Genomic DNA, 23,717 nt, shown 5'->3' with positions numbered 1-23,717 from the left:
GAACCATTGGGCTCGGCTGCCAGCCTGGTGGTTCTCACGATTGCTCAAAACCGGGCTGGGCTCCCGTAGACCGGTTTTGAGCAATCGTGTGAATAGCTTCACTGTGTTAGCATTTTAGAGTTACAATCACCCTAAAGTAGTTAGGCCTACATAGAATATTTTAAGAGAGATCATCATAGGGAACAATCTTCTGGATTGGCAAAGTTATAGCTGAGAATAATTTGCCCAGCATCAAATCGTGACCATAACAGCTAAGCAAGGATTCAGGCAGTCCCGGCCCACCACCTACATAAACTCAAATCTATATAAGCATACAGTAACTGTGATATGTGAAAAAACCTACTAGGTTGAAGAAGCATTTATGAAGCAGTTGAGCCATCAAGGAAGGAAGCAGAAGAGGAGCAAGTTATATTCAACATATCAAATTACTAAAGACGTTTTCATATGCAACATCTTTTTGGTTGGAAATGTGTCACTTCTGACCACTGCTAATGCAGTACAAAGCAGAAGAGAGCCATTCTAAAAACTGAATGTACCTCCAACTCAATTTATAGACACAAAGGATATAAAGATACTGGAAATGTAAAACTAATTTAGTCTCACTTGTGAAAGTGGCATAAAGGCTCGGGGTACTGCTCAAGAGAAACAGCTCAGCGCTGTATCATTGGAAGTCACCAACTTACAAATGGGTTGTGTTCCAAGACTTTTAAAATCCAATATTCATAACTGAGAATGCATATAGTTCTCAAGAGCAACAACTTGTCTGTATGTGGAGGCTGGCATTTGTTAGTTGATGACCTTGGGTTTAATACAACTCTCTTTAAAAATATATAGGTTAAATATAACAATGTAAAATAAGTCATTAGAAAACCTGTTCCCCGCTGGGTTATTTTGGCGGGGGGTGGGTTTGAAACTGGGGGAAATTGAAATGTATATATTTATCAAATTTGTTTGTCGCCCCAAACTTGCATGACTGGGCGGCTCAATTTATAGGCACTGGAAGTGCAATGCTTTTTTCTAGTGCCCTTTATGGGTTTAAAAGTCACTTTGTTTCTTTAGGAGCACTTATTATGTACAACCTGCTCTGCTCATAACATTGATCATGTTTATCACTGAGCAGTTTCTGCTTCTTAGCCTTCATTTTTATCATCTTAATGACTTATGAAAACTGAATTGCCTGTACTGAGACAAGCCTCTCTACCTTTTCACGTTTATTTCTTGATCTGGTGTATTTCCAAACATAGACTAGTTTCTTTCACATGCTGTAGAAGACAAAAGAGCTTGAAGCAAGCAAAAAGCTTGGGAAAGTAAAGGCCAAAACTTATTTCCTTATATGAATATATCTGAACACCTTCTCTTAATTTATTCCTTCATTATTCCAAAAGAAAATGTCATAATCCAATTTGTCTTGGAATTTTTTGTATAAAACAAGTCCTTTCGGGGAAAATTGGAAGGCCCCCCCCCTTTTTTTCTGGTTTTCCCTCAGGCCTTCACATCTCTAGTTAAATATAGGTTATATTATATACCCCAAAGAAAGAGAACCCTAGACAACCTCCCAATTTCTAACATCCAAGAACTTGGAAAATAAATCAGAGATTTGTAATTCTGATGTGAAGCTTCACCCTATTCCCTCATTCCACAGTGCCACTGTTAGGAGGCTGCTACTCAGTATTGGGTTTTGCCAGCACAGCAAAAGGGCGAATACTCTCATATGGGTCTTCATAGGAATTAATCACAAACTTTTATTTACACGGAAGAATGTAAAGGGAGTTACAAGAGGATTTCCTGAACAATGTCCATAATTGTGGGTCTTCACTATCTCCCTCAAAACTCACTGTAGCCACACAGCAGGGAACGGGGTACAAAATCCAGCTCCCACCCACAACATGGCAACCTCAGTATTAGGTGTCCCAAGGGCAGTCCTTTATTGTTTTCCTCATTTGTTTTATGCATTTATAAGCCACCTTCCTACAAATCAGGACTGAAGACCGTCTATAAAATTGGCGCAATTTATTTCTATGGTGGAAGTTATCTCAGGCAAGTTGTGCTATGGGGAGGACCCCCAGTGCCCATGATTTGCCATTTTCTTTTGCCTTGCTGTGAAGGAAGAGATTCTTTTCCTGCCAATAGCAGGCCTGAAGAACCTGCTGCCTAACTCCATTAGGCTGATGCTTCCTTTTCTTTTAAGATTTCACTTGGTAAAAACCATTTGGGCATTAGGTATCACCTTTTCGCTCTAAGGGGCATTTTGGTCTGCAAAAAGGATACTAGAATTTCTTCAGTGTGTAACTCTATGGCATTGTCATGCTATAGTTTGTAAATTATCGCTTTTGGGGCCATTTGAACAGGAAAACAAATTTCAAGAACGAAAAACAAGTCATTATTGTATAATATGTATTTTTTTTTTTGCATCCATACTATGGTTATTCCACATCTGCTACCATAATTCTGCTGGCATTTGACTTGATGCCACCTCCTAGCTTGGGACCAAGTGGGGCAGTAAGAACTACTGATATTATGCACGATATCATAAGTTACTAATTTGACTTCTCTTTCAGCTTGCATAAACTGAGTTGCAACAAGCTGTAATGATAGTTTCCACAATTCAATAATTTATTTACAGCTGCTTATAAGGAGGCTTATTTTGCATGGTATTGGTGAGCTTAATTGGTAATTAATTGGTGAACTTATATGGCCATTGGGGGAAAAAAGATTGGACTACAAATCAATGGACTCAAGTTTCACATATATCCAGCACACATACAAGAACTGGGCCCAGAAGTGAGAGCAATCAAAATGAATCAAGAGGCTGCAATATCTTCTTACAAGGCTAAGCAGTTGGTGCTTTTTGGGTGGGGGGGTTGGGTGGGGGGGAAGAATGTAGAATAAGAAAACATGACAGTGCTATAGAACTGTGCGGTATAGAAAAAGCAAAGAGAATTTCTTCTCCCTCTCCCAACAATACCCAATCCCAGCGACAAATGTATTACAAATTCACTGTATAAGATGTGATGATAGGCACTGGCTTCAATGTCTTTAAAAGATGATTTGACAAATTTATGCTTTTATCAACAGATGATACCTAAATGAAATTTCCATGTTCAGAGACAGAATGTCTGGATACCAGCAGAGTGGCCAGTGGCGGAGGAAGAAAAAATGGGGGTGAACTATTACCTTCATTCCCTACCTATGGATTTCCCAGGAGCACCCAGCTGGTTTCCACACTAAATAGGATGCTGGACTGGAGAGATCCTTGGTGTTATCCAGCAGAACTCATTGTGTATTCTTACTAGTTACCCACTTCCGGCTTTCCTCATTTTTTGTAGTGAATTAACTCTTGGGCCCATGGAGCCCTAGTGACATTTTGTGTGGCTACATTGGCTTATTGATCCACACTGCATCATATATTCTGTAAGGGCTGTCATGTAGGAAGATAACTTGCAGAAGGATGGATGAGGTAGCTAGAGAGGCTTGCAGCAAATGGCCAGGGGAAGTTGAAGTACATGTTGTAGCAAACAGCGCCATTTAAATCACTATATCCAATTAGGCCTCCCTTTGTCATTCTCACTTAAGTGGCCTCCCTTCATGGCTCTCTTATATTATCACTCAGTTGTAGGTTATTTTGGATGAAGCCACCCTACTGACGCATATTTCATGGGCCTTTAGTTAGTCTTGATCATGTGTATGTTGCCATGACAAAATGCCCTTAAGCAAGCTGCCCTTGTAGCATTCCCCCAAGCCCAATCAACAGATAAAGTGCTTTAAGAAGCTGGGGTAGTAGACAGTACAAGCTCTTGTCCAAACTTTATCCAGATTAAGATATTCCTACATCATGTCAGCAAACATTGACATGACAGTATCTTTCTTCCAGAGCTTTTGATAGGAGTGTGCACTGTAAAAGTCTTGTTGGAAATCCAATCTGAAGAGAAGGGAAACAAGCATTATTGCTCCAACACCCTCACTGTCATGCATACGTTCTTACAAAACCCAACATATAGGACTTGCTTGCAATATGCCTCACTTATGTGCTCAGATCTATTCTAATTAGTAAGCTTGCTGTACACAGAGTGGTAGCAGCAATAACTGACTAGGAGTCATTAGCCGAAGATGAACAGGAAATTGGGGTGCGTTTTCTACCCCATTTTCAAACTTTTGACGAAACCATGAGATTGAACATGGAATTAGTAACTCTTTAAAGATATGTCCTTGATGTCAATACTGCATCTGCGTCTTGATAAGTATGAAAGATACACACACTAGAAAAGATTCCAATGACAGGAAGAAATAATGGCTTTGAAACACAAAACAAGAGAACTAAAAGGAACTAAATAAGTTTAACCCAGCCAAAACACACCCCATATCCATTTTTGAAGATGAAGAAATATTTTTAAATGTCATGAAAAGAATTATTTGCCAGGGTCACTAAGAGAAAGGTGAGAAGCAGCACTTCAAACTGTAGCTGAGTAGATTTAGGATGGTTTCATTATATCCAACTTAAGAACATTCGAGCTACTGAGCAGGCTGTTCAGTAACTTAGATTTATCTCTGGAGGTTTTTAAAATGGTACATGATTAAATAATAACCACTGGATATTTGTTCTAGGAAGTATTACCAGTTCCAGCAACTGAACAAAATAATCTGAAGTACCTTCCAATTCTATTACAGGTGTATGATTTGAAAGAAGTTAACTCTTTGCCAAATGCCATCTGATTTTTTTATTGCTGAGTTTTATTGTCAACCTTTTCCTTCATCCTACTGTTCATGTAAGAACCCATTAAGTATCTCCAGCTAGCTGTCATGGTGATCAGCACTAACATGTGAGCACTGCAGAATATGAATGTTTTAAGAAATGTAGCACACAGGCGAGCAAGAGTAATTTATTGCCTTAACATTCTAAGCTCATAGGCTTGTTGCTAACCAACTGCCTGCATGATTGCTTGCTGGCTGTTCAGCCCTATCCCCATAACCCCCTCTCTTGCCCCAAGGAGTCCTGCCTCCCAAGGCCTAAAGTCTGGGGTGACTGCTAGACAGTAGTATATGAAAGGAAGAGGTGAGCAAAGAGGGGCTGATACCACCTGATGCCTGCCAGCTCGCAGATTCTGATCACTATCCCAGAATAAGCTCAGAAGATGGGTACCAACTTTTAAGTCTCTTAGTTTCTTTGTAACTAAGGAAAAAGAGAAACATGTAGGAACCATTCCAATGCCAAAATGTCACATGGAGTATGCACAATTCAGCAATCACAGGTATACTGCCCACAGATGAACATGGGTAAGCGTCAGCATAACAGGCACTTAAGGAACACGGATATTATCTGGACAAATTACTTCTGATATAAAATATGGCAGTCCTTAAAGTTTATGGCACTTTCATAAAAGTAAGGCTATTCCAAAAGATATGTCTACACCAATACCCAAATGGGGAAATAATGCCTCCTAAAGAACTGAATTAAAAACAGAGTATAAGAACAGCCCTGCTGGATCAGGCCCAAGGCCCATCTAGTCCAGCATCCTGTTTCGCACAGTGGCCCACCAGATGCCACTGGAAGCCACAGGTAGGAGTTGAGGGCATGCCCTCTCTCCTGCTGTTACTCCCCTGCAACTGGTACTCAGAGGCATCCTGCCTTTGAGGCTGGAGTATGACAGTCCTATGCTAACATCTTGGACACAGACCCATTTATTTCCCAGCAACTTACGCGCAAATCAGTTCATTTATCACCCGCATGACTGTATATACTGTCTGTTTTGATACCATTTCTAAGTTAAAATGATAACCAAGTAAATACTGCAGTATCCTACTTGGGAGTGCAAGCTTCCAGCTCCTGCCACATTTTCTCTTCTAATAAAATAACTCTTTCTATGTACTGTCAAAGATGTTATGATGGGAATATCCTTTCTTCATTTATTCTGAACAGTCTGGCAATCTATGGCTAGTGGGTGAGAGAACTTCAAACTCATTCATTCTTGATGGCAGGGGGCACACGAGTGTCCCACCTGCACTCACTGCAATCACTGTTCATGCTACTTTAAGCCAAAGCAGAGACAACGTTTTCAGTTCTCCTTTGAAAGTTCAAAGAAAGTATTAATAGTACTTGCAGAAGCTACCAGAACAAACAAGCTGGCAATACAACTGTGTGAACTTAAACTGGTGATCTACTCAAAACATCAGATATACAAAGATTGAGAAAAATAACCAGCTGACTTAATTTCAGTTCCTTGCTTTTATGGATTTGAGTTTTGTTTTCTCCAGTTAAACTAACAAATGGTTACTTTGTTCTCCACCCCTACTTGACTCCTCCTGCTTATCTGGAATTCACACCTGCAAAAGAGAATGTAAGGTAAGACACTTCACCACACACCTAAAGACCACAGATTTGAAAAATCAATTGACAAGACCCAGACTAAGTTAGTCACGACTAAGCACTATTGTAATAAATGAGACAAGCTAGTTATAACTAACTTAGTCTGGATCCTGACCGAATAGGCAGGATCCATAAGTTGGCCATTTCCAAGCTTCTCACTATGAGCACTCTACCTATATCAAGGTAGATTGAATACAGGTGACTTCTTTTAAAGCAAGGACCATGTAACAAATTCACTGTGGAACACATGAAGCCATATGCTGAGCTGGTAATCTGTAACAAGAGATGACAAACTTCATATGGTAAGGGAATTTCTACTATGCACCTTGAACTATTAAAAATGGGGGTGGCAGAAGAGCGATTAACTGAACCTCATACTGAAATGCTACAGGCAACCAGCCCTCCACATGACTGTTAGGCCTGTGCAAGTCGGTAAAGTCGAGGAAGGATGTTGGAAATCCTGGCCTCCACCATGAAGAGGCAGCAGAATGCAGGGCAATTGCCCCAGGTAGTTCAGCAGCAGAGGGGCTCTTTAAATGTCCCAGCACTGGTGCAGAGGCAGCTGAAGAGAATCTTGGAAGCAGGCAAGGCATGATCCAGGGCAGGCTGGGAAAGCACATGGGTGGCAGAGAGGAAGCATAGGATCCTGAGAGAAGCTCTGAGCAGGACGACAGGACCCAGCCACCCAGCGCTTCCTCCAAGCTGCCCCGCATGCTTTTCCAGGCTTCCTTGCATCACTCCCTGCCTGCCCAGAGATTTTCTCTGGCCAGTGCTCTTTGGCAATCAAAGAGCCACCGCCACTGCACTACTAGGGGCAATTGCCCCGCCCTCTGTTGCCTCCTCATGGTGGGGGCCAGGATTGCAGACATCCTCTCCCAACTTTATCACCTTGCACAGCCCCGATGGTTGTTTCAGTCAGAACACAGCAATTACCACATCATTCTTTAGCATTAAAAGCCCATATAAACTGGAGCATTTGCACTAGACCGGTCAGATAACAGCAAAAGTTCTACAAAATTCATCTGAAATACTCTTTATTTTCTCTGAAGTACTGCACAAGTAGATATGTAGAATTTCTAGAAGTTTGAAACCATGGGGGGGGGAACCATTTTTTCCTGGAAAAGCCAGACAATTGGAGGAAAATATATATACACGCCTTACTTTTGCATTACTGTTTTAAAAACAAAAATTAACTATGTATATCTTATTTAGCATGTAAGATGTTCCTTTTAAAAGATAAAATTAAGGCATTTAGACTTTTGTGTCACAAGTATACTAAACAATAGTTTAAAATCTATGTCAACCTGCAAGCTGCTGCAACTTGAGGTATCTGGACATGTCTAGTAAATTGCCAGTTGAAAATTAGGAAGGGGGAGTTGAAAGATGTGTGGTAAAATGCAGCTTATGTACTTCCATCAGTGGATCTTGATGTCAAGGTGGGATGGAATGGGACCTGGAAGAAGCAGTTTCCAAGCTACCCAAATCTAAACCTTCAGGTTTCTCCTGAGGCTTGTTAGTCTCTTGCAGCACACACATGGACCAATTTAGATGTTAGTTATGAGACAAGCTACTTCCAATCACTGTGTTGCATTGAGAAGTCAGTCATGACTACTCCCACTGAAATTATGGGCCACATTTACTTGTCCCATCAATTCCAGTAAGTCTGCTGAAGCGTAACATAATCTGGATGCAAACTAGTGACTGAAGTTGCCCATCTTATAACTAACATTTAAGTTTGTGTGTATGTGTGCGCATATATATATATATATATATATATATATATATATATAAAATACACAGACACACGTGTGTACACACGTGTGTACACACATACACACACCCCTTTAAGCGTTACACAGTTAGGAAGACAGGCTACTCCAGTCACTGGCTCACATCCATGTCAAGTTACTCATAAGCAGTCTTACTGAAATTAATAGGACAAGTAATTTCAATGGAATTACTCAGTGCTAATTTCCCGAAGTCTTTCAGTCAGGCTGGGGGCAGAGGTACACTGAGCTTCAGCATGTAGCAATAGCAATAGCACTTACATTTATATACCACTTTATAGCCGGAGCTCTCTAAGCGGTTTACAATGATTTAGCATATTGCCCCCAACATTCTGGGTACTCATTTTACCAACCTCGGAAGGATGGAAGGCTGAGTCAACCTTGAGCCCCTGGTCAGGATCGAACTTGTAACCTTCTGGTTACAGGGCAGCAGTTTTACCACTGCGCCACCAGGGGCTCCTGATGTAGCCAGCCAATCAAGGGCAGAGAGGGAAGGTCTTCACCCTCTTCCCTCCCCTTCTGCAGTGGACACATAGCTGAGGACACATCCTCCTCCACTCAAACTAGTGATCCTCAGCTGGGGAACAAATAGCACAGCTGCAGCATGAAGGGCAGATGGGCTCCAAGTATCCCTTGGAAACCACTGAAGTACTCCTAGGGGCACTAGTTCCCTGTTGGGAGTCCCTGCTGTAGTGGACAGAGCTGGATTTGGACATCTAAGGGATGGATTCTACAGCACACTTAACTGTGCTGCTTCTCTCTGGCTATACCAGAAACTTCTGGCTCTTGTGTCCATCTATCCCCACACCACAGATAGGACAACAAAGCTGCTGTTACATGTTACTTTTATAATCAAGTATGTTTCAGTCCATGGTAGGAATAGAAATAATCCTCACATACAAAGAATGCCACAATATAGGTGTGTTCATACTGTTTTCTCTGCTTGGAAAGAGTGTATCTTGTAATGTATGGGTGATGCAATTAATACTTTTTACCTGAATACATGCAAGTGAGAAGACAAAATACATGGCAACTTCCCAACATGCAAAACTCTGGCAAAAGAGAGGATATCGCTCACCCACGACGAAGTGAACTTTTTCCATTATAGAGGTTAACTGTTTTCCCTAACCCCTTTTTAGGAATATTCTAAGAACAATTACATACTATATCATCGACAATAAGTTAGTTTTAGTTAAACGAACCCCAAGCAAGTTTGGATATAACTATAGTATTTTGCCCTTTCATTTTATAAATCCAACCAAGTGAATTTCTATGCAATAATCGGCAAGAAATGATGGGTTTCTTTGTGTTTTGTGTTCTTGTTTTCCTTTCCGTTACCAATAGGCGATGGTCTCCCCAGCTTTACGTGGGACCACTGAACAGGGTGGCAGCCTTCCAGCATCGGCCCGATACAGATCGGCCAGGGTTCCTTCCCAGACTAAGCCCTTTTCTTCGGGAGGAAAGAAAGGAAAACCTTTGCGAGAGATACGAAGCTCGTAGCCCCCAAAACTAGTTGAAGCTGGAAGGAGATAAGCCCCTTCCCTGCTTGGAGGGATCAGACCAAGGCTCTGAGCGCGACCACGAGGCCACTTGCGACAAGGCACTCTCGCCCTCTTGGCGGAGCTCGCCCACCTCCCTCTACAACCCACAGCAGGCGAGCCGGGTTCCCCTTTCAGAGCCTCGGCTGGGGGGGAAGAGGAAGAGGACCCTCCAGGCGCGACAGAGACATGGTGGGGGCGGGTGGGCTCCTTTCCTCCTGGAGCAAACCTGGAAGGCGCAGTGCGAGCGAGGGAGGAAGGAGGGAGGGAGGGAGAGGTCCGTGGGGCGCGGCCGGCCAGCCAGCCAGGCGCTCACCTTTTGGAGAGGTCCATGAGGACCCCGGAGAAGAGCTTCTCCCCGAGCCGGAACGACACCACCAGCGCGTCCTCGATGATGTGATCCAGGGTGACCAGTACCTCCGAGCCCGGCAGCAGCAGCGCCTCCTCCTCCTCGCCAGCGGGCACCGCCGGCTCCACAGTCACCGAGAGCTGCTGCTGCTGCTGGTGGTGCTTCGCGGCGGCAGCATCCGGCTCCTCCTCCTCCGGCCGGGGCGGCTCCTCCCCGGGCTCCGGCCCCGCGGGGCCCCCAGCTGCAGGCGGCGGCAACAGCGACAGGCAGGGCTGCGGCTTCTCCTCCTCCTCCTCCTCGGGGATCTGGAAGTGCCCCGCGGTGAGCGGGCAGGGCTGAGGCGGCTCTCCCTCGGGGCCCCCCGGGCAGGGCTGGGCCTGCGGCAGGTCTTGAGTCCCCGTCGGGCTCCGAGGTGGCGACGGCGGTTGCTCCTCGGCCTCCCCACCTGGAGCGGGCTCGACGGGCTCCTCTCTGGCATCGAGCACCGCCGACTCCACGGCGGCCTGAGTGCCGGCTGGGAGTGGGTCTGTGCCGGCCTCGCTGCCCGGAATGGGCTCGGCCTCGCCGGCTCCCCCATCACCCGGCACCGCCGCAGTCGCAGCTACGGCCGCCATTTTCTCTGCTGTTGCTTCCTCCTCCCTCTACCAGCAGCGGGATCGATAACCGCGGCCTTCTTCGCCCGCCTGGGAAGGGAGGGGGACACCGCCTACCAGGGGGCAAGTACCTTGCCGCTTCTAATTTCCTATTGGAAGCAGGAGGAATCCATCAAGGCCAGGGGGAACTTCCTATTGGCTAGGGGGGGAAACGTTGAACCTGAGGGCAGGAAGAGGAACAGAGAGGCGGGGCTAGTGGTATCTGTGTCGACAAAGATCAAAAGGGGCAGGTTAATGGGTTCCTCTTCTTCCATTCGTGAATAAAAAATAGGCCCGCCCTTCTCCTTGAAGCTTATGATTGGTCCTACACGATGTCCTTTGAAATGAAGGTTTGAGTGCGAGATAGAAGCGACCGTCATGTAGGACTTGCTAGTAGCTGGGACGTGTCCTTGGTTTCCCGGGACCCAGACTCCATCCTGATGAGACTCTTTAAAGAAGGGCGGGAAGGAGAGCAGGGAAGTTTCTCCCCTAACCCTTACTCAGGTGGCAGTGCCTATTCTTAGCCGAGAACAAGTGAGGCAAAACGTAACGCGAAAAAGGAAGACCACTACCACAAGGAATCCACCATGTGCTTGCCCAAACAGCATCAGATCAGGAATTTGTGCTATTGATTTTCGGTAGCAACAATCCGTAATCCAAATGGGGAAGTACTTTCTATCTCTTATATAGCATCAGCTTTCTACCAATCAAAATATCAATTCCACCCCACTGCCCCGTAAAAAAGAAAAAAGCGTGTGGGTTGAGAGAGACTGCCCATGTCTTCTTTAGGAGGTCTGACTGCCTCACTCTGGAAAAGTCTGGTTCTGTAGAAAGGGGGAAACGTGGGGAAAGTTGCAATCCTCTGCATGTCTACTTGGGAGGAAATCCAATTGAACTTCGTGGGACTTCTGAGTAAACATGCATTGGCTCAGACTGCACAAGTGGTAGTGGAAGAGAAGAGAAAATAAGAATCAGCATGTTTGCAAACTTCAAATGTGGAAAACATGTAATTACCAAACTAACCCTTCCTTTGGATTTTTTCCTATCTTTATATATTTATATTTTTACACTTCTATCCTGTTCTTCCTCCAGGGAGCTCAGAGTGGTGTACATGGTTATTTTTATCCTCACAACAGCGCTGTGAGGTAGGTTAGGCTGAGAGATACTTGACTGGCCAAGAGTCACCCAGTGAGCTTCATGGCTGAATGGGGATTCAAACTCAAGTCTTCCTGGTCCTAGTCCAATACTCTAACCATTATACTATACTGGCACTAAACCACTATCACTAAAACGTACTTGTATTGCAGTAAGAATCTCTCACTTTAAAATCTGCTATGTTTTACACACAGATGATGCAATAAAATAAAATACAATGAAAGCAATAAAATAAAATATAAAATACAATGAAAGCAATAAAATTGTGGGTGTGGTTTATGAGGTTATGTAGAATATATTTTTATGGAATTGTGTTGCTGTGTATGTTATTTTTATTTATTTTATTTTTATTAAAACATTTTTATACCGCCCAAAACTTATGTCCCTGGGCGGTTTACAACAGAATAAAGACAAAGTAAAACATTAGTTAAGACAAAAATGAAAAAAGTAACACATTACAAGAATTTAAAATTTTTTAAAGAATATTTTAAAACAGCATTAAAACATTAAAACAATATTAATTAAAAGCCTGGGTGAAGAGATGCGTCTTTAAAGACTTTTAAAAAGCTGTCAGCAATGGAGAGGCTCTTATTTCACTAGGGAGCGCATTCCAAGGCCTTGGGGCAGCAGCGAAGGCCCATCCCTGAGTGGCCACCAGATGAGCTGGTGGCAAATGCAGACGGACCTCTCCAGCAGATCTCAGTGGGCGGTTGGGTTCATGACGAAGAAGGCGTTCTCTTAACTACCCAGGGCCCAAACTGTTTAGGGCTTTATAGGTTATAACCAGCACCTTGTATTTTGCCCGGAAACATTGGCAGCCAGTGTCGCTCCTTCAATACAGGAGTTATATGGTCTCTCCGAGATGATCCAGAGACCAGCTTGGCTGCGGCATTCTGAACCAAATGTAGTTTCCAGACTATGTAGTTTCCAGACCAAATGTAGTTTCCAGACCAAACGAAGAGAATAGAAAGGAACACAAACTCTGGCAAAAGAAATGCAAGGTGACAATAAGGGAGGCCAAAAGAGAGTTTGAGGAACATTTAGCCAAAAGTATCAAGGGGAATAACAAAAACTTCTTTAAGTACATCAGAAGCAGGAAACCTGCCAGGGAGGCAATTGGACCATTAGACAATGAGGGAGTGAAAGGGATTATTAAGGAGGATATGGAGGTTGCAGAGAAGCTGAATGAGTTCTTTGCGTCTGTCTTCACGGCAGAGGATACTGAGCATATACCTGTTCCTGAACCAGGCTTTTTAGGGATGGAGGCTAGAGAGCTGAGTCAGATAGAAGTGACAAGGGATGATGTTCTAAACTGTCTGGAAAAACTGAAAGCTAACAAATCACTAGGGCCGGATGGCATCCATCCAAGAGTCCTCAAAGAACTCAAATGTGAAATTGCCAACCTCCTTGCTAAAATATTTAACTTATCCCTGAAATCGGGCTCTGTACCAGAGGACTGGAGAGTAGCAAATGTAACACCGATTTTCAAGAAGGGATCCAGGGGCGATCCGGGAAATTACAGGCCGGTTAGCCTAACGTCTGTTCCAGGCAAACTGATGGAAAGCATCCTCAAGGATAAAATTGTAAAGCACCTAGAAGAACAGGCCCTGCTTGGAGTGAGCCAGCATGGCTTCCGCAAAGGTAAATCTTGCCTCACCAACCTTTTGGACTTCTTTGAGAGTGTCAATGAGTGTGTGGATCAAGGTGATCCAGTTGACATAGTCCACCTGGACTTCCAAAAAGCTTTTGACAAAGTTCCTCATCAAAGACTCCTGAGGAAACTTAGCGGTCATGGGATAAGGGGACAAGTACATGTGTGGATTGCTAACTGGTTGAAAGACAGGAAAAAGAGGGTGGGTATAAATGGAGAGTTTTCACGATGGAGGGAAGTAAGAAGTGGGGTCCCCAGGGATCTGTACTGGGACTGGTGCTTTTTAATTTATTCATAAATGATCTAGAAGCAGGGGTAAGCAGTGATGTGGCCAAATTTGCAGATGATACCAAACTCTTCCGGGTAGTGAAATCCAAAACGGATTGTGAGCAGCTCCAAAAGGATCTCTCCAAACGGGGGAGTGGGCGACAAAATGGCAAATGCGGTTCAATGTTAGCAAGTGTAAAGTGATGCACATTGGGACAAAAAACCCCAACTTCAAGTATATGCTGATGGGATCCGAGCTCTCGGTGACAGACCAGGAGAGGGATCTTGGGGTCATGGTGGACAGCTCGTTGAAAGTGTCTACTCAATGTGCGGCAGCTGTGAAAAAGGCCAATTCCATGCTAGGGATCATTAGAAAGGGGATTGAAAATAAAACGGCTAACATTATAATGCCCTTAAACAAAACTATGGTGCAACCACACTTGGAGTACTGGGTACAATTCTGGTCACCACATCTTAAAAAGGACATTGTTGGACTGGAGAAGGTACAGAAGAGGGCAACCAAGATGATCAGGGGCCTAGAGCACCTTTCTTATGAAAGCCTACAAAACCTGGGGCTTTTTAGTTTAGAAAAAAGACGACTGCGGGGAGACATGATAGAGGTCTATAAAATCATGCATGGTGTGGAGAAAGTGGAGAGAGAGAGATTCTTTTCCCTCTCACACAACACTAGAACCAGGGGTCACTCCATGAAATTGATTGCCAGGAGGTCTAGGACCAACAAACGGAAGTACTTTTTCACACAACGCGTGATCCACTTGTGGAACTCTCTGCCACAGGATGTGGTGACAGCCAACAACCTGGATGGCTTTAAGAGGGGTTTGGATGACTTCATGAAGGAGAGGTCTATCAATGGCTACTAGTCGGAGGGCTGTGGGCCACCTCCAGCCTCAAAGGCAGGATGCCTCTGAGTACCTTTTATAATAGCAGGTGAGAGGGCACGCCCTCAACTCCTGCCTGTGGCTTCCAGCAGCATCTGGTGGGCCACTGTGCGAAACAGGATGCTGGACTAGATGGGCCTTGGGCCTGATCCAGCAAGGCTGTTCTTATGTTCTTATGTACAAAGGCAGCCCCACATAGAGCGCATTACAGTAATCCAGTCTGGAGGTTACCAGCAGATGTACCACTCTTTTGAGGTCATTCACCTCAAGAAACGGACACAGCCGGTGTATCAGCCGAAGCTGATGGAAGGCACTTCTGCACACTGCCTCAACCTGGGAGACCAGGGAGAGCCTTGGATCAGAAGCACCCCTAGAATGCGTATCTGTTCCTTCTGGGGAATTGTGACCCCATCCAGAACAGGCAGATCAAAATCATCTCTCAAGTTCTGACCCTGCACAATGAGTACCTCTGTCTTAGCCGGATTCAGTCTCAGTTTGTTATCCCTCATCCAGCCCATCACCGACTCCAGGCAGGCATTTAGGGAGGTTATGCCCTCTCCCGATGATGCTGACATGGAGAAATATATTTGGGTGTCATCAGCATACTGATAGCACCCTGCACCAAATCTCCTGATGATCTCTCCCAGTGGTTTCATGTAGATGTTAAACAACATTGGAGACAATATGAAGCCCTGGGGCATACCATACAAGAGTTCAGATTTTGAAGAACAGCTGTCTCCAAGGGACACCATCTGGAACCTACCCAAGAGGTAGGAGCGGAACCACTGCAAAGCAGTGCCTCCAGCTCCCAACCACCTCAGATGCTCCAGAAAGATACTATGGTCGATAGTATCAAAAGCCTCCAAGACGTCCAGAAGGACCGACCAACAGAGTCACACTTCCTCTGTCCATTCCCAATGATCTCCAGATCATCCATCAGGCCGACCAAGGCAGTCTCCACCCCATAGCCAGCCCGAAAGCCAGTTTGTAATGGGTCAAGATAATCAGTTTCATCCAAGATTGTCTGGAGCCAGGAGGCCACCACCTTCTCAATTACCTTGCCCAGCCACGGAAAGTTGGAGACAGGCCTGTAGTTGTTCAAGTCCGAGGGATCCAGGGTAGGCTTCTTCAGAAACAGTCTAATAATTGCCTCCTTAAGACAAGGAGAAGAGAAGGCATCCTACCTTCTCTCAGAGACGCATTTATAATCTCTACCAGGCCTTCTACAACAATCCCCCTGCCAGATAATATAAGCCATGTCGGGCAAGGGTCAAGAGAACAGGTGGTAGGCTGCACCATTCCAATCAGCTTGTCCACATCCTCAGGAGTCACAAACTGGAACTGATCCAACCTAATCACACAGGAGTCGCTGGACACCTCCACATCAGAAACTGAAGTAATTGTGGAGATGGAGTCTAAGTCTGCCCGAATATGAGAGATTTCCCCCACAAATAATTCATTAAACACATCACAGCAGGTAATCAATAGTTCCAGATTCTGATTTAAGGCAGGAGGGGCACATACTAGCCCTCTCACAACCCTGAACAACTCCACCGGACGTGAGCTTGCGGATGCAATACGGGCAGAAAAGAGTCGCTTCTTTGCCGCACGTATTACCTGAGCACAGGTCTTCAAATGAGCTCTATGTTGCAATCTGTCTGATTCAAGCCAAGTCTTTCTCCACTTGTGCTCCAGTCGTCGCTTCAGCCCCCATAATTCTTCGCCGCTTCAGCCCCCATAATTCTTCCGTATACCAAGGGGCCAATTTTGAAGCGGGTTGGAGATGATATAACCGTGAAAGCCGGTTCTTGTCTGGGTGGTACACGACGCTAAATAATACACACACACAGGGAAAAGCTTATGGGATGTTTACTGCTAGCAAGTAAGACTTTCGGGGCGCACCCAAATCGAGAGCAAAGACCCCCAGTTACAGGTAAGTATTTATACACAGAGGGTAGCTTAGTCATCTATCATGGTGTAACAAAAGTCTTAGAAGGAATGCAAAGCCTATCATCAGTGCAGATCCACCTTTGTTTGCATCAGAACGGAACAATTGACCATCCCTTAACTTGTATCAGTTTCCCAACATCCACCCTTTATAGCCTATTCCATTTCCCCATTCATTGCCCCTTCCCTTATCTTCCTAGAGGTGTCAGCTAGTTATATGGGCCCCTTGTCTATGTTTCTCTCAACAGCTGCAGCAGATTTACTCCGTAAGAGGTAAAGGCTACCTCCCTGGGCAGAGAGGGCTGGGGGAATTAACCCCTTAGTTTCCAGTGTGGAAGAGGCATAGAGAGTTATGGGACTTCATATTTAGATGGCTGTACTGTGGTTCCCTAGGCCTTAGTTTTAGGTTAGACTGCCCTCCCAATGTGGATGGTTTGCATGGGTATATCAGAGAGGACGCTTATGAGCGATCATGTCTACACCCCGGTGAGTTTGCTGTTCCAATTCTCCACAAGGGCATCAACAGGATCACCAGCAGAGCCAACACTAAATCCCTCCAAGGCTTCTTGAAATCCCATTGGATCCAATAACCTTCTCGGGCGGATCATCCTAATATGCCCCTCGCCCCTGAGAAAGTGGGAAGTGATTGTGAGTCCAACCTTAACCAGATGGTGGTCCGTCCATGACAAAGGGGAAATCACAGGATTCCCCACCCACAGAATACCACCCTGATCAGAGTGAAAGACCAGCAATGTGTGTCGGCCCTGAGACCACTTGGGATAGGCCCATAGTTGTCATGGCCGCTATGAACTACTGAGCTGCCTTGGACAAATTGGTCCCAAAGTGAACATTGAAGTCCCCCACCACCACAAGCCTGGGGGACTCCAATACCAAGTCCGTCAGCTCAGTTAGGGACTCGGTTGAGCAGTGGGGCGATCGGTACACCAACAGAAGTCCCAGTCTATCCCTGGTCCCCAGACTTAAGTACACACATTCGATATGGTCCGACACTCTAACAGGGATCCTGGTAAGGGAAAGGTTATTCTTATAGACCACAGCCACTCCACATCCCCTCCACCCGTCCCTCACCTGTTCCTCAACAGAGTACCCTGGAGGGAGAAGCTGGGACCACACTGGGCCCCCAGCCTCCCACAGCCAGGTCTCTGTAATACATACCAGGTCGGCACCTTCATCCAGAATCAAATCATGGATGGTTTCTGATTTGTTCTGGACCTACCTGTTATTGCATGCAAGCCACCCTGAGTCCTATGGGAGTAGGGTGACATATAAATGACATGTTGCTGCCCCCAGACTCTGGAATGCTCTCCCAGTGGCTATTCGCTCCTTGGTCTCCATCACAGCTTTTAGAAAAAGTGTAAAATCTTGGCTTTTTGCCCAGGCATTTATTTGATTCTCTGCTGCTGCTCTTTATAATCTTTATTGCTTTTATGCTTTTGTTTTTACATTTTTAATCAGATTTGTTTAATATTTTTCCCCACCTAATATTTTAATTGTGTCTTTTTTTACCATCTTGTGTTTAAAAAAAATAAATAATTTTTTTGCTGTAAACCACCTTGAGATTGCTTTAATGAAAGGCGGTATATAAATTTAACAATACATAAAAATAACAATAAATACATCTAAATAAATAAATAAATAAATTTACTTAGGTTTAAAGCTTAGAGCCTTTGAAATCATACCATCAAGAGTTTAAATAAAATACAATTTGTTTTGTAAATGTCATTTGATATTGTAGATCATGTTTTCAAGTTTTTCACATAAACTATAACATAGAAACACTTGCTAAAGAAAAATATTATAGCAGTTGAACCTGGTTCAAATAAAAGCTGATTGCCACATCAGTGTTTACATACATGCACACACACATGCACATACACACTTGCAGACATCTACAGGCACAGTAGCAGTATTCCAGATCATGCCAACTGCTGCTCCCCTTCATAATGTGACTATATGAACCTTAGAAGAACACATTCCTCCATGTTTAACAGCACCCTCCTATAACATGGTTCCTCTTGCCCAACATCTCCAGAGAGATGAGAATTTTATGGTTATGCTTTAAACGACTCTGGTCTGTACAGCACTGTGTATTATAAATCATTACAACTTCCTGAACAAAGAACAGCATCAACATTTACTGTGACCAAGGCTTTACAAAATAATTGTGCTGTCCGTTGTGCATGTACATAAAAGCACTAAAAGAGGTGGGGTGAGACAAAAAATATGAGGAAAAAATAAATAGGTCTGCCAAAAGTTTTAGCGTATGTAATCACAATAGTTCCTCTTCTTGTGCCTGAATCAGACTTGGGACTATGAGGTGGGCAGAAATGGTGGTAAATTTTAATCCCTGAACATTGTGCCTGATTCTGCATTTCTAGAAAGTTGCTACTGAGAAACCACACTGTACTCCTGTCATTCCTTCTCTTGCATCTAGATGTTCAGGATCTTGATCCTGCATTTGCTCACATTTATCCCTTGTTGTTTTGTTACCTTGTGTTCTCTCCCCACTTCCATTGTTTTTTTTTTAAAAGGGTCCAAATCCCTTGCAAAAACGCCTTGGGTTTTTTGCTTGTTACTCTGTTAACTCCATTACACACCAGTGTTGCTATTTAAAACAATAAGAATATTGTTTCTAGAGACTTCGGGAGTGGCTGTATACAAATCTGCTAAATGAATGGAATGAATGAATAAAATTGCATCCAGCCCAACTTCAGTCCCCCTAAATAAGTTGTAAGGAAATGCAAGAGTGAAATAAGAGACATATCACCAATAGCCATCAAAATGTCCCGAACTAACCTGTTATAAAATTAATACCAAGGATGTATTTGCACATTCAATGAAATAATGCAGACATTTGGGATCAAAACTTCAAGGAGTGTGTATGTGTGTCTGTGTCTGTGTCTGTGTATGATGGAGCAAGAGCGGCAAGAGAGCTCCCAGCATTCAGGCTATTGAAGTGGATGAACTCTTGCTGATCCAAGTTGCTTAGCCCCAGGCAACATGGTTTGTCCAGCCGTACAGAAATAGAAGAAGGCATCAGTGGTCCTGCCCCTTGAGATTATAGTTCTTACACCATGGCATTTTCGGAAGACCATTGCCTCATTACATGACATATGATGCGCAATCAGATCTGGCGCCACCTTACAGAGCATCAAAAGGTGGTGTTGTGATCAGGACGCAGCTATCTACTTGTAAAAGGCAGATTATAGTAATGGAATATAACAATTCATTAGGGAGAAAAATCATCTGCAGTTTTGTAAAGATGCACTATTTCCCATCTACAGATCATGAAGGGGAAGATATGTCCAAGAGTGGATCTTTTCTGCATCTGTGTCTATGGCCATTAATCAATAATGCATTTCTAATTTATTATTGCTTACCTATTAATAGTTTCCAAAAGGCTTAATACAACTGGATGTAATGTGCCTGAATATCCCAAGGCTGCAATTCCATGCACATTTATCTGGGAGTAAGCCCCATTTAACACAGTGGGACTTACTTCTGAGTAAACATGGATAGGATTCCACTGTAAAAGTACACAAGTTGGAATACAGCTATAACACAACAAGTCTCATAGGTTCCAAGCCACAAGGTATCTGCTATTATCCCAAGCCTCTTGAAGGCAGAACCCGCAGGACCAATTATGTGATGGTGCTGTTTGGTGCATCTTTTGTGCCAAATGGACAGTGGTGGGGTGGGTGGAGAAGGAAAGGAACCTAAGAGTGGAGAGAGAGAGAGAGAGAGAGAGAGAGAGATTGTTCAATTTTATACCTCCTTTCATAAGGCATCCCGAGGCGGTTGATAGAAGCTAAAATACAAGAAAACTCCATAAAATCACATTTAAAGCCTTAACATCAGTTAAACAGTAAAAGCCATATAACACACAGACACAAACCAACCATCAAAAAGACAAATAGAAGCAGGAGGGATGAGAGACCTGGCAGCCCCTAACGGGTAAAAGCCTGAACAAATAAAATGGTCTTTCCTTGGTTTGTAGAAGCAGCCACAGATGTCAAAGAGGGGACATTCATTGGGAGAGCATGCCAGAGCCCCGGTGGGGGGCAACAACAGAGAAGGCCCCGTCCCACCTGCAGGACAATTTCACCTCAACGTCCGCAAACAGAGGCATTGTTACTTTGCTTCATCTCTGTACCACTCAAGTAATGAGAAACAGATCTCAAAAGCATGCTTCTAATCTGTTGCATTTTAATATAGGTTTTTCATGATCTAATCAGTGCTTTGGTCAGCCACATAAAATTTAAAGTTTATCACAGTATCCAATGGAGTACCTGCCTTTTTGCACTTGCTATGGTACTGTTTATCCAACTGTTCTGGCCTTTAGATAGAGATAGACATCTCTGGTGTTGACTTCTGGCTACTTCTGACTTTCTATCCCTGTCTGTTGGCTCTCTTTCCCCCTCTCTAAGAGTAGTTTTCGCAGCTGCTGGGCAGTTGGCCAAGGCAGGTCCTGACAGATAACCCAAAGGGACCATATAACACTGATTTTAAAAGAACTGCACTGGCTACCAATATGTTTCCGAGCAAAATACAAATTATTGGTTATTACCTATAAGCCCTCAACGGCTTGGGTCCAGGTTACTTAAGAGAGTGCCTTCTTTGTCATGAAACCTGCTGCCTATTAAGATCATCTGGGGAGGTTCAGTTACGGTTGCCAGAAGCTTGGTTGGTGGCGTCTCAGGACCGGGCCTTTCTATGGCTGCCCCGGGGCTTTGGAATATGGAGATGCTCTTTTTTGAAAATATGAGCATCTCCCTCTCTGATTGCTCTAAAAAAGGCCCTCAAGACACATCTGTTTTCTCAGGCTTTTAACTGAAATTAATTTTAAAATGTTTAATTGGTTTTACTCCATGAATTTGTTTTAATGTTTTTATTCTGTTAAATTGTTTTAATTGTTTTTACTCTGTTTTATATTTGTTATGTTTTAAATTGTGTACACTGGCTAGAGATACACATATCAGGCGGTATAGAAATATGAGAAATAAATCAATAAATCACGTGTCTAACAATGCTGATGTGAGTCCACCCAGCATTTGTCCCATTCATGTAGATTGGTTTACATATATCCAAACTCTCTAGGCCTCCCTATTTTGCTTCATTTTTTCCATGAATGCTGCCTTCAGGTTGTAAACATAATATACAGGTGGCCGGTGATGTAACTGTTACAACACTGTGAGGCTATTCTCACGGGCAGGAGAAATAGGCTAAAGAAGCCCAGCCCTGTTTCGCCTACGCGTGAGAACTGCCAGGAGCCACTTGGCTCCAGCCGGGGGTGCAGTGGCAAACTCGCCTCCAGAGCCCACCTTCAAAATGAGGTTAAGGGAGAAAGTACTCCCTTAACCTCAATTTTTTAAAAAAATTTCTGCCAGGAGTGCATTATGGGAATCCTGGGGGCTGAGTCCAAGCCCCGCAAAACTCCCTGCTTCCAGCAATCGTCTGGGCCAGTGATCCGCTGCCCAGCAAGGCGCCAGAGATAATCTGCAGGGACATCACCGTTTTAAGGCTTCCTTCCCGCAATCCCACGAGCCCTTTCTCTGCAGTCATGAGAAAGGGATCACTGTCTGACAACTCTTTATAATTGTACCAGCCTCCAGATCAAATATGCTCAAAACTACATTGTCGTATAATATTTATTTAGTATCGTTCTCTTTTTCAAGGAGCTCAGTATAACATACTTGGTTCTCTCTGCCCACACCCCCATCTTCAGAACTATCTTGTAAGGTAAGTGCAGGGTGAGAAATGGACAATGACTGCTCCAAGGTCACCTCGAAAAATTCATGGCTCAGTGGGGATTTGAATCCAGGTCTCCTTGGCCCAAATCCCACACTTTACTCACTACTGCATTAGAATTCATCATCTTTGTGTATATGAGGTCTTATACACATTGTGCTCAATTGAAAAAATGCCGTTGAAGTCCCCTAGAAATGAAACTATGAAGCACAGCACTTGTGCTTGGTGGAATTACCCCCTAACCTACTAAGGAGCACAATCCATGTTGAGTTTACATTAGAACCTGTCTATTCAGAAATGCCATTGCACAACTACTGAGCTGATGGATGTTTTGCTCCAAATTGCTCAGCAATTTTGTTTTAATCTTTGCTTCATTGCAATAGATGAGAGTTAAAATTAAGCTATGAATCTCCTGAAATTCTATAAGGTGTATGCTTTCTCATGACTATTAAAGCATCCTCAATACTTTGTTTACATTTTTTCCAAAGTTCATTATGAATGAATTCCTTTAAAGCACCACTGATAATTCTTTTCAGTTGCTGACTCTGGTCACAATGCCAAGATTCTAATTGACTGTCAATGATCCATTATAACAACTGCATTTTGCATAACAACTGCTGAATTAAAAGATTATCATCTCAGCATTTTAATGGCTTAATGGTGTGAGATGCTTTTGTGTTCGGGAACTAGTAGCTATCAGGATCTGTGTGTGTGTGTGTGTGTGTGTGTGTGTAATTTCAAACCCAAAGAGAAGTGAGAATGCAGTTAGTAAGATATGAAAGAGGATGAGACATAGTGTACATCAAGGTCTTTTCAGATTATGTGTGTGTCTTGCTTAATAATCGTGCAGTTGTTGTTCAGTTTTGCACGGGATCAAATGTCCTTCCTCAAGGTTGCTTCTCTATAGCTTGTACTAGGAGCCAGCGTGGTGTAGTGGTTAGAGTGCTGGATTAGGACCGGGGAGACCCAAGTTCAAATCCCCATTCAGCCATGATACTTGCTGGGTGACTCTGGGCCAGTCACTTCTCTCTCAGCCTAACCTACTTCACAGGGTTGTTGTGAAAAAGAAACTCAAGTATGTAGTACACCGCTCTGGGCTCCTTGGAGGAAGAGCGGGATATAAAATGTAAATAATATAATATTATGGGGGAATCACACATTTGCCACTGGTAAAATGCTCTCCGTAGCACTAAGGAATCAGTTAATTGCAGTAGTGAGTGCTGTTTGGAATGTGACTGTGCAACTGAAACAGGCATTTAGTGGACAGTGACAACACAGTTTGCAAATTACAAAAATCTTTTCTAGCATCGATGATAATGCCATTGTAAGATTTAAAAAATCTCATTAAAGATTTAAAATCTA

At 43.8% G+C, this 23,717-nt stretch overlaps 1 protein-coding gene across 3 annotated transcripts in view; it reads right to left on the bottom strand.

Annotated features, from left to right (window-relative positions):
- The window catches only part of PWWP2A (PWWP domain containing 2A), a 31,418-nt gene extending 20,557 nt beyond the window's left edge, over window positions 1–10,861 (bottom strand). The window contains exons 1-2 of one of the 3 annotated variants that reach the window (XM_053293939.1): window positions 10,003–10,134; window positions 3,175–3,919 (exon numbers count right to left, since the gene is read on the bottom strand). Coding sequence is in view for 2 of the 3 variants with exons in the window: in XM_053293938.1 (XP_053149913.1) it covers window positions 10,003–10,649 (647 nt within the window). In the remaining variant the exon portion in view is untranslated. Of the gene's footprint in view, window positions 1–3,174; window positions 3,920–10,002 lie in introns of all 3 variants that reach the window. The other 2 variants (XM_053293938.1, XM_053293936.1) reach the window with 2 other exon arrangements.
- Between the last annotated feature and the right edge of the window lie 12,856 nt (window positions 10,862–23,717).

Source organism: Hemicordylus capensis, chromosome 2, assembly GCF_027244095.1.
Source record: "Hemicordylus capensis ecotype Gifberg chromosome 2, rHemCap1.1.pri, whole genome shotgun sequence".
Classification (NCBI taxonomy): domain Eukaryota; kingdom Metazoa; phylum Chordata; class Lepidosauria; order Squamata; family Cordylidae; genus Hemicordylus; species Hemicordylus capensis.
This window is presented reverse-complemented; position numbering and strand designations above follow the sequence as displayed.